Source organism: Hibiscus syriacus, unplaced genomic scaffold (assembly GCF_006381635.1).
Source record: "Hibiscus syriacus cultivar Baekdansim isolate YM2019G1 unplaced genomic scaffold, ASM638163v2 tig00113724_pilon, whole genome shotgun sequence".
NCBI lineage: Eukaryota > Viridiplantae > Streptophyta > Magnoliopsida > Malvales > Malvaceae > Hibiscus > Hibiscus syriacus.
In genome coordinates this window covers 1,993,702-2,005,637 of record NW_024063470.1, presented here as the reverse complement: position 1 = coordinate 2,005,637, position 11,936 = coordinate 1,993,702, and the positions used below count along the sequence as shown (strand labels likewise).

The 11,936-nt window shown below is 34.7% G+C and overlaps 1 protein-coding gene across 1 annotated transcript; it reads right to left on the bottom strand.

Annotated features, from left to right (window-relative positions):
• Positions 1-6,056: 6,056 nt before the first annotated feature.
• Positions 6,057-10,269, bottom strand: LOC120187274 (NAP1-related protein 1-like). Its single transcript, XM_039191026.1, has 10 exons — positions 9,995-10,269; positions 9,132-9,254; positions 8,972-9,022; positions 8,707-8,778; positions 8,438-8,548; positions 8,287-8,348; positions 7,304-7,364; positions 7,145-7,201; positions 7,021-7,056; positions 6,057-6,296 (listed from the first exon to the last, which is right to left on the bottom strand). Exons 1-10 carry the CDS (start codon positions 10,121-10,123, stop codon positions 6,228-6,230), a joined length of 771 nt encoding a protein of 256 aa, XP_039046957.1. The 5' UTR covers positions 10,124-10,269; the 3' UTR covers positions 6,057-6,227.
• Between the last annotated feature and the right edge of the window lie 1,667 nt (positions 10,270-11,936).

Below are 11,936 nucleotides of genomic sequence, written 5' to 3'. Positions count from 1 at the left end.
CATCCACAGTGAAGCATCTGAGCTGTTTATTACCTCCTGGTATGTTGATGACTCACCGTCCTCTGTTAAAAGGCAGTATGCAATATTTCCTTCTATAACATAATCTAAGTGCCAATTGGGACGTCTTCTCATACGATCTGATTGACGAGTTGTTGGAGCTTCAGAACTCTCTGGTTCTTGTTCATCATGTGTTGGTTCTGCTTCAGAAGAATCTCCTTATTCAACCTCATTTTCCACATGTATCTGAGTAGTCTCTGACTTTTCAGCGCTATCATCGTCTTCTTTTCTTTGTAGCTTATCTTCTACAAAGCTAACATCCCTGCTAATGATCACTTTGCGGGCAATGGGATCCCACAAGCGATACCCCTTTACTCCATCAGCATACCCCAAGAATTTACATTTCCTAGATTTTGGATCCAACTTCGAAATTTCTTGGGAGTTGTACATCAAATACACAATACTTCCAAATACATGAAGGTTTGAATAATCAGTTGGTTTACCAGTCCACATCTCCATTGGTATCTTCAGCTCTATTACAGTTGATGGAGCTCGATTCACCAAATAACAGGCGGTATTGACTGTTTCTGCCCAGAATGATTTTTTAGGTCTGCATCCCTCAACATTGCTCTTGTTCTTTCTAACAAGGTTCTGTTCATCCACTCTACCACTCCATTTTGTTGAGGAGTGTTCGCCACTGTGAACTATCTTTTGATGCCTTCTTTCATGTAAAAGTCATCAAATTCTTCGCTTGTGTATTCTCCTCCATTATCTGTTCTGAAACACTTGATCTTCTTTCCAGAATCAAGTTCCACCTGCGCTTTGAAGATTTTGAAAGTGGAAAACACATCTGAATTCTTCTTAATAGGGTACACCCAACATCTCCTGGAGTAGTCATCAATAAATGAGACAAAGTATTTTGCTCCGCCTAGGGATGTAACTGGTGCTTGCCATACGTCAGAGTGAACCAATTCTAGAACACTTTTGCCTCTAGAATTTGACGTGTTGAATTTCAACCGGTGCTGCTTACTTGTTATGCAATGCTCACACAAAGGAAGTGTTACCTTTGTTAAGCTAGGAAGTAGCTTTTGCTCCACAAGAACTTTCATTCATTGTTCTGACATGTGTCCAAGTTTCTGATGCCATAGCATTGCAGAATCTGAACTACATGAGGCAACAGAGGCTTCTTCTTCTAGCAAAGTCTCTCCCTTCAGCATGTATAAGTTTGCTGCTATCTTTTCGCCTTTTAGTACCACAAGCTCTCCACGGAACACCTTCATGATTCCTTTCCGTGTTTCAATCTTACTTGCATTATTATCCAACAATCCATAGGATAATAAATTTTTCTTCAGGCCTTTCACGTGTCGCACATCTCGAACAACTTTAATTGTTCCATCATACATCTTCAATTTGATGGTTCCCACGCCAATGATCTCTAAGGCATGATCATTGTAACTATACACAGATCCTCCTGAGACAGGTTCATACTGATGAAACCATTCTCTTCTTGAGGTCATGTGATATGTTGCTCCCGAATCAATAAGCCATATGTCTGCATATCTCTTTCTACCTTCCACGGTGGTTGACGCTTCACAGCATAGAGCATCTCCATCATCTGAAGTGTTTGCAGTATTGCCTTGTGGATTGGAGTTTTTATTTAGACTCCAAAAAAACCTTCTTCAAGTGACCCTTCTTTCAATAGTTGTAGCACTTTAAATTCTTCTTGCTTCTTGACTTTGATCTACCATGTTTATGACTGCTGCTTTGGCCACATTCAGTTGATCTCCCTCTCATCGTTGTCAACGCTTCTGCTTGTTGCAGATTTACTTGTCTGTCTTCCTTATTCTTGCACCGATTTTCTTCTTGTAGAATAGCATCTGCAACGTCATCGAAGACTAGACTGGTGACATTACTCTTTGTTAAGTTGATGATGAGTTGATCATATGAATCAGGTAGACTTTGAAGTAGAAGTTCAGCACGTTCTTGTTCTCCTATTGTACATCTTAGGGATGTAAGTTGAGAAAATAAAGTGTTCAGCGTGTTTAAGTGCTCTGTCACTGAAGTAGATTCTGGCATACAGAGAGTGTACAATTTCCTCTTAAGGAAAATTTTATTATGCAACGATGTGGCCTTGTACAATTTGGTAAGATGATTCCATATCTCCTTAGTTGTCTTCTTCTCCTCGATACTTGACAATACTTCATCTGCTAATGCTAGATGAAAGTTTGCCATAGCATTCCCGTCTATTTCGATCCATTTGCTGTCATCTGCGAAATCTATCGGTCTTTCACTGATAGCTGCTAGACAACCGTCTTTCCTCAGGATGGCCTTCATCTTCAATTTCCACAATGAGAAATTTCTCCCATTAAATTTTTCAATATCAAATTTCGTTGCCATAGCTTCTTTTACGGATAGCTCCCACTATTTCACTATTGTGAATAGTTCTCTAGAACCTTCAAAGAATGGGTAATAACTTCTTACTTCTTAAGCTATTCTCTAATCTAGTTCTAATACCAATTATTGCGGAAGACGGCTATCGGATATAGCAAAATCGCAACTGATAATTTGAGAAAATAAAAATTGAAGATAAAAGATACATAAAATTTACGTGGAAAACCCCTAAATAATATAGGGTAAAAACCACGGGCAACGATAGAAGAATTTCACTATGAGAAAAATATGAATTACAACCTCTCTTGATCTACCAAGGAGAAAACAATGATAATTCTCTCTTGATAAAAAGGAGAAAATAACTCTCAAGAAACTCTCTAAATTCTCTCTAGTATTGGAAGAAAGCTAGAATGCTTTGGGATGGTTTTGAAGCTAAATGAGCTAGGGTATTTATAGTTGAAACTTAAAGACTAATTTGTAAATACCCTAAATTACAATGACTAAAATATGATTCTACCATTGTTGAAAAATCAACAATTCCAGCTGCAACTTGGAATGCTTTCGGTGCCCTTAATATATATACATATATTTTATAATTTTCCACCGAAATGCATGTTCATGCTTTGACTTTTCCACAGGCAGCACAGTGGTTAATTCTCTATCCATGCCTTACTCAACCTTCATTCTACCGAACTGGTTCAGACTCTCCAACCCGGTGGCTGTCATCTTGGCTTCGACCACAACAACATCGTAAAAATATGGATGCGACCACCGCAGCAGTAGGAGGAGGCGGTGGTGGTGACTTGGGACTCCTTAAAGCTTCCTCGTATGTCTTCCAGCATTATTCTTGAATTCCATCTGCATGGAACATTTATTGTCTTGCACCTCCAAATACACATGTTTTTTCAAATCTATTTCACCAGCATTTAACAAATATAATAAACTTATTAAACTACCTGAGCTTTGAAGCAAAACATGACAAACCAACATTATCTCCTACTACCGGCCGGAGAGGGCTCAGGCTCAGCTCCTCGGGACTCAATACCGACGATGAGTTTGACTTCGCCTTTGAAATTCGAATTCGACATTGACCTCTCCCTCCACCGCCAGTGATCATCAACCAAACCAAAAATGTCATTATAGATGCCTTCCTCTCTCACCATAATCTTAAACGTCGGCAGACTCCAGCCTTCATCCCTCACCAGATTCTCAAACGTCGTAGACTCCGGTCGTCCTTCATTCAACGGGCTTCCCATGTAGGGCGTTGGAAAAAAAATTTCCCCATATAAGGCTCTACCCAAATTATTTCTTGAATTGAGTTGTTTGCTACAGTTACATCATTGGTCGTCAAGTGCTCTATAGGTTGCCAAGTGATCCACCATAGGTCTCCAGGAGCACATGGCGACCTCTATATGTCTCCAGGAGTACACGGTGACTTATGGAGCACTTAACGACCTATGGAGCTGCAACAGTGAGGGAAGAGAATAATTTTTTTTCCATTTCATTATTTAAATACTTTTGCCGTACATGGCTTCCTCGCCCATATAGGGCGTTGGAAAAAATTCCCCATATAGGGTTCTACCCAAATTATTTCTTGAACTGAGGTGTTTGCTACAGTTACCTCATTGGTCGTCAAGTGCTCCATAGGTCGCAAGGATCGCAACAACTCTTTTCTCTTCCCTCGTTGTTGCAGCTCCATAGGTCGTCAAGTGCTCCATAGGTCACTGTGTGCTCCTGAAGACATATGGAGGTCACCATGTGCTCCTAGAGACATATGGAGGTCGCCATGTGCTCCTGGAGACCTATGGTGGTCACTGTAACAATCACCCTACTTAAGCAAATAATTGTTCGACTGCACTATGTGAAGAATTTTGTTTTTCCATTTCATTATTCAAATACTTTTGCCCATTCAACGAGATAAAATAAAGTCTGGTGGGTGGAAAACCTCTTCGTAAAAGGATGTCGATAGTGTGAAGGCATCGGAAAACTTCTGGCAAAGAGCACTCAGTGGTGGGCCGCGGAAGACATTAGAGAAGTCATCTATATCGAAATTGTGATCAGGCATGGTTCATTGAAAAAAAATGAAATTTTCCATAGATTTTCGTCAAGGAAGATGATGGGTAGTTGACATTCCCATGCACATTCGCCAAGATTCGTCCATTTAACTTGGAGAAAGATTTTGCAAGAACAAAAAAGGGGGGAAAAGAAATGAAGAGATTTCAGTTCTGAGTTTGCAATATATATATATATATATATATATTACGAACTCTTTTAATTTTATGTTTTAAGACCATCAGATTTAAGAAAATAAAAGATTGATATTAAGTCTTTATTTTTTTCATGAATATATTTTCATTTTCTATAATTTCGACCTTTAATTTATTTCATATAATGATTTTAAAATGGTGTAAACCTAGAAGAGTTGTACATAATGTAATTGGATCATACTTTTATATATAAAGTGAAACTGATAAAGTTTGTGTTTATCGAGGGCACCACTTTCTCTCTGTCGCCCTTTACCGTCGTGGTGGTGAGAGAGAGGGATAAGTTGGATTTTTTATCGCGGGGGATGCAAGTCTCTTCCAATAAATTTTTAACGGTTATATGTTAAAATGAAATAAAAAGTAAATATTAAATATGATTTTAAGAAAAAATAAAAACTTAAATACTGAATAAAAGTGAGTTTAAGTATTAAACTTATAGTTTATCATATTTTCTTAGGGCATTCAATTGTAAACAGTCATTTGGTTTTAATTTCATTTTTAAACAATAATTTTGAAATTTAATTTTAATTATTTATATTTACCAATTTATTATATTTTAATAATTGAATAATTAGTTTCCATTAGTTTGATGATACAAAATGTTAGTAAATAAAATTAATCTTTAATTTAATCCTTGAACTTCATATAAATACAAATTTAACCATTAAACTTTAAATAAAATATCTAAAATATCAATATGATCCTCAAATCCGATCAAAATCTCCTACCAACAATCGTAGCTCACCATCATAGTCTATCACTACTGGATGTCATTGGTATTTGATGATCATTGGACCTTGAAATGTTTAGTTCATACTAGTTCCTTAAAAATTAAATTTCGCTCAATTTAGCTAAAGAATAACCAACCAATTTCGAAGCCGAACATGAATATCAAGTTCAATTTTCTTGATAAGCAAGCTTAATCCAGCCTAATTGAATCTGAATCAAGCTTCAAACTTTGTATTGAATTTCTTAGAACTTGGGCTCGAGTAACCTTACTAATGACTTCCATGACTCATCATGTTCTCTAAAGACGTCAGTTTCAGATGATCAAACATTTTCAATTCGTCCATTGAATGGAGACATACTAATGGAGGAACAGTGAAGCATTTCTTTGGTAAATCTCTCTAATGGTTCTAATTTCACTTACCACATTGATCCATCAAATAATCTTCAAGTTTTGGGGCCTGTGAGTAAAGGCACAGTTTTGGATCAAAGCACATAAAACTTATAATCTTTTTGGACACAACACAAAATAATAATAACTTGATCACACAAATACATATAAAGCAAACTATAGATTATAGACCAGCCAGCTACCGGATTAGTTCATGTCACCATGGGGGAGGAAACCAGAAAAACACATACAAAATGATTTAAAAATGGTAAAAGACGGATAGAACTAAAAAGAAAAAGGGAAAAGAGTCAGATCTATGCTGGCAATAATGCCAGTTGCTTATCCAGCAGAGAAAGCTACCTTAAAGATGGTTATCCTCCCCATAACCTTAGCAACTTCACATAAGTTCTTACTTGATCGCAAAGCAAGCAACTACTAACTAGAGGCCAGATGTTACTTCAGTCATCATCCTCACCATCCTCCTCCTCCTCATCTTGATCATCGTCATCATCAGATTCATCTTTTCCCTGTCAATGGATGTAATATATAGGAGAAACAAGTTTGGTCTGTAAGTAAAGATTCAATGGTAATTTTACTATTCCCCTTAAACATGCTTACTGCAGACCTTAGGAAAGCTTGTGATCAGCATACATGTATTAACTCAAATAGCAAGAAAATGCATTTCAGATACTTTCAAATCACCACAAACTCCGGTACTGCTATTCCAACCTCTTCCATAACTATATGATTCTAAGAACAACCAGTTATACCAATGAACACTTTAACCACATATGCAAATTAATAAACACTTAGCAAGTAAATCTCACACAACTGTCACCATACTTCACAACTACCCCAGCAAAAGAAATGAGCAATTAAATTCTCATCAGCATATACTTCGAAGTATAATGATTCCTCCTTTTCAAGCATTCGAAAAAACCTTAAAACCCAAGTAATCAACATCTATTTTCACATTTTTTATTATTACCAATTCATGATTCAATAGATGAATTTACATTTTAACTACAAGCAAAGCTCTAATAAGCATGTTCTCCAAACATATATATAATGAAAATAGAAGAAACTACTCGATCTTTGTGGAAAAATAAACCAAAAATGTTAAAATAAAGACCAAAAAACCAACAGCATCCCATTATCATGAAAAGAAAACATCCTAGAATAAATGGGTACAAGAAACGTATGAATTAAGTTTTTGAAAGAAATAAAAGGGGGAGGGGGGAGATGAAATACCTCTTCATCACCATCAAAATCTTCTTCATCAGCATCCTGCATTAAGTTACAAAAAATTTAACAAGGGAAGCAAAAGGTGATCATAAGTAAGTGATATAAAACAAAACCAGGGGAAGTAAGTTACATTGTTGAAATATGCGAGGGGATTGGGCCATAAATCCTCCTTGATAATCTCTGCTACCTGTAGTGTTTGTCAAGTGAATGATTAGACCAGCTCTTTAACAAAATAAGGGGAAAAATGAAGGACAAACTACATACATGCGCACATGCATATAGAGTTTACCTCATCATGAATTTCATCCATGTCATCTTTCTGCTGAGCATCAGTAAACCAGGTAAAGAAGCTGCATTCATGTGTAATAATTTTAGTATAATATTATAGATGATTTGCAAGTGACTAAGTAAAAGAAGAGAAATCAAATACAAGACAATGGCATAAGTTGACCCAAACTTCACAGAACAGCAAATTCCTAGCATGTTAGAAGTTGATAAGAAACTAAAAAGAATGTATAAATACATACATTAATTGTAATGAATTGCAATAAATAAACCTTTATTATATAATATGTAATGCATGTGTAATCTTAATTTGTCTGCACTAAAAAAAGGAAACTCAATCTGCCAAGGTTTGGCTCTATATAACCAAAAAAAAGATGACTTGTGAGAAAACTAACCCTAAGTTTGGATTGTACAAAATCAAGGGAAAGTAAGGGGAAATAAGATCTTTTCCCTTGTCTGGATAATTTCTTTTATATAAACAAGGGAAAGGAAAGAGAGTTGATTATCCCTTATTTTCCCTTGAAATTTTCAGTTTTTAATTAGCCCAATTTGGGAAAAGGCTGCGGAAATGAAGAGTATTTTAAAAGACCCGTGAAATATTTGTTTTACCCTTAACCTTTTACATCAATTATTTTATAAAAAGGGTAAAATTGGAAAAACGTCATTAAAATAATTCCTTTTCACTGTTTAACCAACCAAAGTTTGTAAAAATTCCTTAACTTTCCTTTCCCTTGAGAATTTTAACTATCCAAACAAAAATTACATAGATTATTTACTTTCCTCAACTTTCCTTTTTTCCTTTATTTTCCATTACAATTATTTAGCTAGTGTATAATATTCTAATAAGATGCTAGGCTGAAGTTCGATAAATTTATTGAGAAAAAAAATGAAGTGACTACATTTTACAACAGAGAAACTAATCTCAGGTTTTATGTGACTTAAGTCCTCAAACTGGGGAAACATTTATTATAGATATGATAAACAAACCTTTCGTCAGTAAACTGCCGCTTGTTTCCTTTCTTCTCATGGTCAACTCCATTTGGCAAGCCCTTAACATTTAAAAAACTAATGTAACATAATAACCAAGGGAAACAAATAACAAGAAGATGAGTAGACATGATAAAGAAGAAACCCTCACCATGCCTTCTTTCCACTTGATTTTGGTGGCAACAATCTTGGTACCTTCATCAAGGAAGGTAAAGGTCTTCCTAAGCTTTGTATCTTCAAAGTATGGATTGGGATCGAAGTTCTGAAAAGGTAAAATAACAGTTGCCAACAAATCATGATGACTGATTAGACCATGATTAAATGTTTCTTATACCAAATGTTTAATGCAATAAAAGAAATCAAGTGCAACTTCAGTTTCTTACAGAATTAAGATAATAAAAGAAAAATAAATGAACTTACAAACGTAATGGAGTAGCCAGATTTCAGATCTTTAAAATCCTCAACTTCGAGTGAGCTAATATACTTGAATATCTATCAAGAAACAAAAGGATGAAAATAAGAAGAATGAATAAATATGAAAAAAAATAACTAGAATATATCAGGAAAATCCAAAACACTCCTTAATAAATGAATAAATAAATAAATAAATGGAACCGAAAATAAATTTTGCAAAATAAAATAAGTGCAGAACTAGTTTCAGTTATGGAAAGAAGTCATATTAAACCTTCTGATCTTCTTCATTCAAAAGTTCACCAAGAGCAGGATGACTCAAGAACTGTACATAAAAAACACAAGTCAACCAAAGCCCTTCTTCTCAACATGGAGACAGCTTCAAAGAAAAATATCTAAATTTATACGAAAGACTGGAATTTGGAACCGCTTACAGCTGTCAACCAGAAATCAGGAATTGACTTAATCTTCTCATTCCGCTTATCATAAATCGGCTTGCGTATTTCATTGTACTTCTGCTCCACTTCCAAAACTTTCTCACTCGCCTCCTCATTGATCTACAAAATACCCAAAAGAAACAACAAAAATTTAAAAAAGAAAACATATCCAACTTAAATCACCTCTGCAATAAGACATAATATCTTAAAGTAACCACCTACAACAATGTGTTGAATGACTTTTAAATCATGTGGAAGAGAACAATTAAGGGACTCAAACTTTTTGCAATGATGCAATGCAGAATATAAAAATGACTAAGAAAACTCCCCCACCCCCAAACAAAAACAAAATTGTTTATATACACGAGGGAGACACTTAACAAATGGAAGAGAATAATCAAGGGACTCAATCTTCCTAAAAAAATGCAGAACATAAAAACGACATAGGAAGACCAGATACAGATATTAACAATCCCATTAACACCTTCTCCGCAATAAGACATGATACATAAAAGTTACCTCTCAAAAATCGTGTTTTAGAAATCAAGTGGGCACTTAAACTCGTAGAATGAAACAATTAAGCTCACCCACAATAATTAAGACAGATCCGACATACAGAGTTGATCAGGTGCGGTAATTAATAATCAAAGAAACAAAATTATAAACATTAATTTCATTGACGCAAAACTGTTATTACAGAAAATTCAATATTCGCACACTTAAAATCATCCCAGATAAACACGAAAAAATCCAAAATTTCCCTGCGGTATTCCTAAAAATTTCCCATAAACCAAAAACAAAGAGCGAAAAACATGAACGGATATATAACTAAAAGTGAAATGAGAATGAGAAAATTGGACCTTCTCGAGCTCGTCTTGGATCTCTTGAAGCTTCTCGATGGAAAGAATGAGGTCTCCGTCGATTTGTTCAGATTTCTCTTCTTCTCCCTTCTCTGCTACTTTGATCTTCTTTCCTTTGTCTGCCACCATTTTGTTTTCTTTCTTACAGCCAAGCGATGCAAAAATCAAAACCCTAACCTAAAGAATTTCCTATTTATCTCAATTTTTCTAAAACCCTAATATTATTTCCCTCTCCTAGGATATCGACGAGGGAGAACAGTGCGAGAGCGAGCGGACAAAATGCTAGGGTTTTAGGAGTTTATATCGGTTCCATTGGGGAATATTTTAGGATATATGATGGATCAATAGGAGTATGACAGCTGGAAAAAATGGCATGATTGTCATTTGCTGGATGAAATTTAGGAGCAGTATAGAAAATTGGATGATAGATTCTCCATGCTGTGTCTCTTGACGTTTGGATATATAACGGTATCTTCACATCTTCGGGCAAAGCTTAAGGTCTGTTTAACGTCTGAAAATTATTTTTGGATTCAAAATATTTTTTTAGGTTAGAAGTAATATTAAATATAGACTTTTAAAAAAAAATTGTGTTTGAAATTTGATTTTTAAAGTCAAAAGTATATGTTTAATTTTTATTTGTTATGATATTATCTATTTATTTTATAATTATGAATTTATAATTTTCTATTAAGTTATGTGATTGACGTTAATTTTTTCTTTTTTTTAATACAAAGAAAAGAATAGGAGAAAAATAACTAAGGTGTTGGAGTCATAGTACTATCTTCATGAAGAATGAAGCAACTTCAGTAGCAAGACATTCAAAGGATAATTTCAACAAGCGCATCCGTAATTTACTTTTACCGAAACAACATTCGAGAATCGAAGGCACCATCATCAAGAAAGCATTCCAACTAAATGAGGAACCATATGAGAAATTCCTTCATGTTCACACCTTGTCGGACTAGTGAAAATGCCTCTTTACAGTCAGTTTCCACCATAACCTACCGCACACCTATCTCCCAAGTCATATTCAAACCTCATAAATACCTCAAAGTTTCGTATCCAGAATCGAACATGATCCTAAAATTTTAGAGAATCCCGTAATCCATTGACCTTGATCATTACGAATAACCCCCACAAACATAAAACTCGTAGATGGGTTCCTGGAACCATCAGCATTCAACTGTACCCAGCCATTTGGGGGAAGGCTCCAAGCTGTGTTAATTTGGTGGTCACGAGGGTCAGTAGTACGGTGAGTTTCATTACGAGCAATAGTAATGGTTGTTTTAGTATGCATCCTTCTATTGCAATAAATCATGCTTTCTCTATCCAAGTTATCCGGATAAAAAATAATCTTATCCCATCATGTCCAAGGGCACCAAAGTACGAATTCAAAGATAATATCTCAGTCGTCACCATTAACTGGAGTAGACACCTATTTTCTTTCGGAGATTTGTTTTGAATTATATTTTAATATATAGTGTATAGTATTTTTAATATATTTATATATATAGTATATTATAAAATATATATTAATTTTGAATATATATATATATATTAAATAAATATATATAGTATAAACTATAGTATATTATATAAGTATATGGTATATATATTATGCACAATATATATTATAATATAATAATAATATATTATTATTATTATTATTATTATCATTTAGGGTTCCAATCGAAGTCAAAGTTTGGGTCCAAGAAGTCAAAGTCCATGAAGGTCCAGCATGGTGTAATACCCATTTCCCGTATTCGTTTCCGTACACAAGTTATAGGAGTCACATGACTTTTAAAAACATCACTCATTTGTAAAACCTATAAAATTTTGTTTTGAAATTAAAACAAAACATTTTAGTACAATAATAAAACATTCTTTGAAACATATTACAAAAATTATCACTTTAAATACATTCCAGAGCATTTTTCTTAAT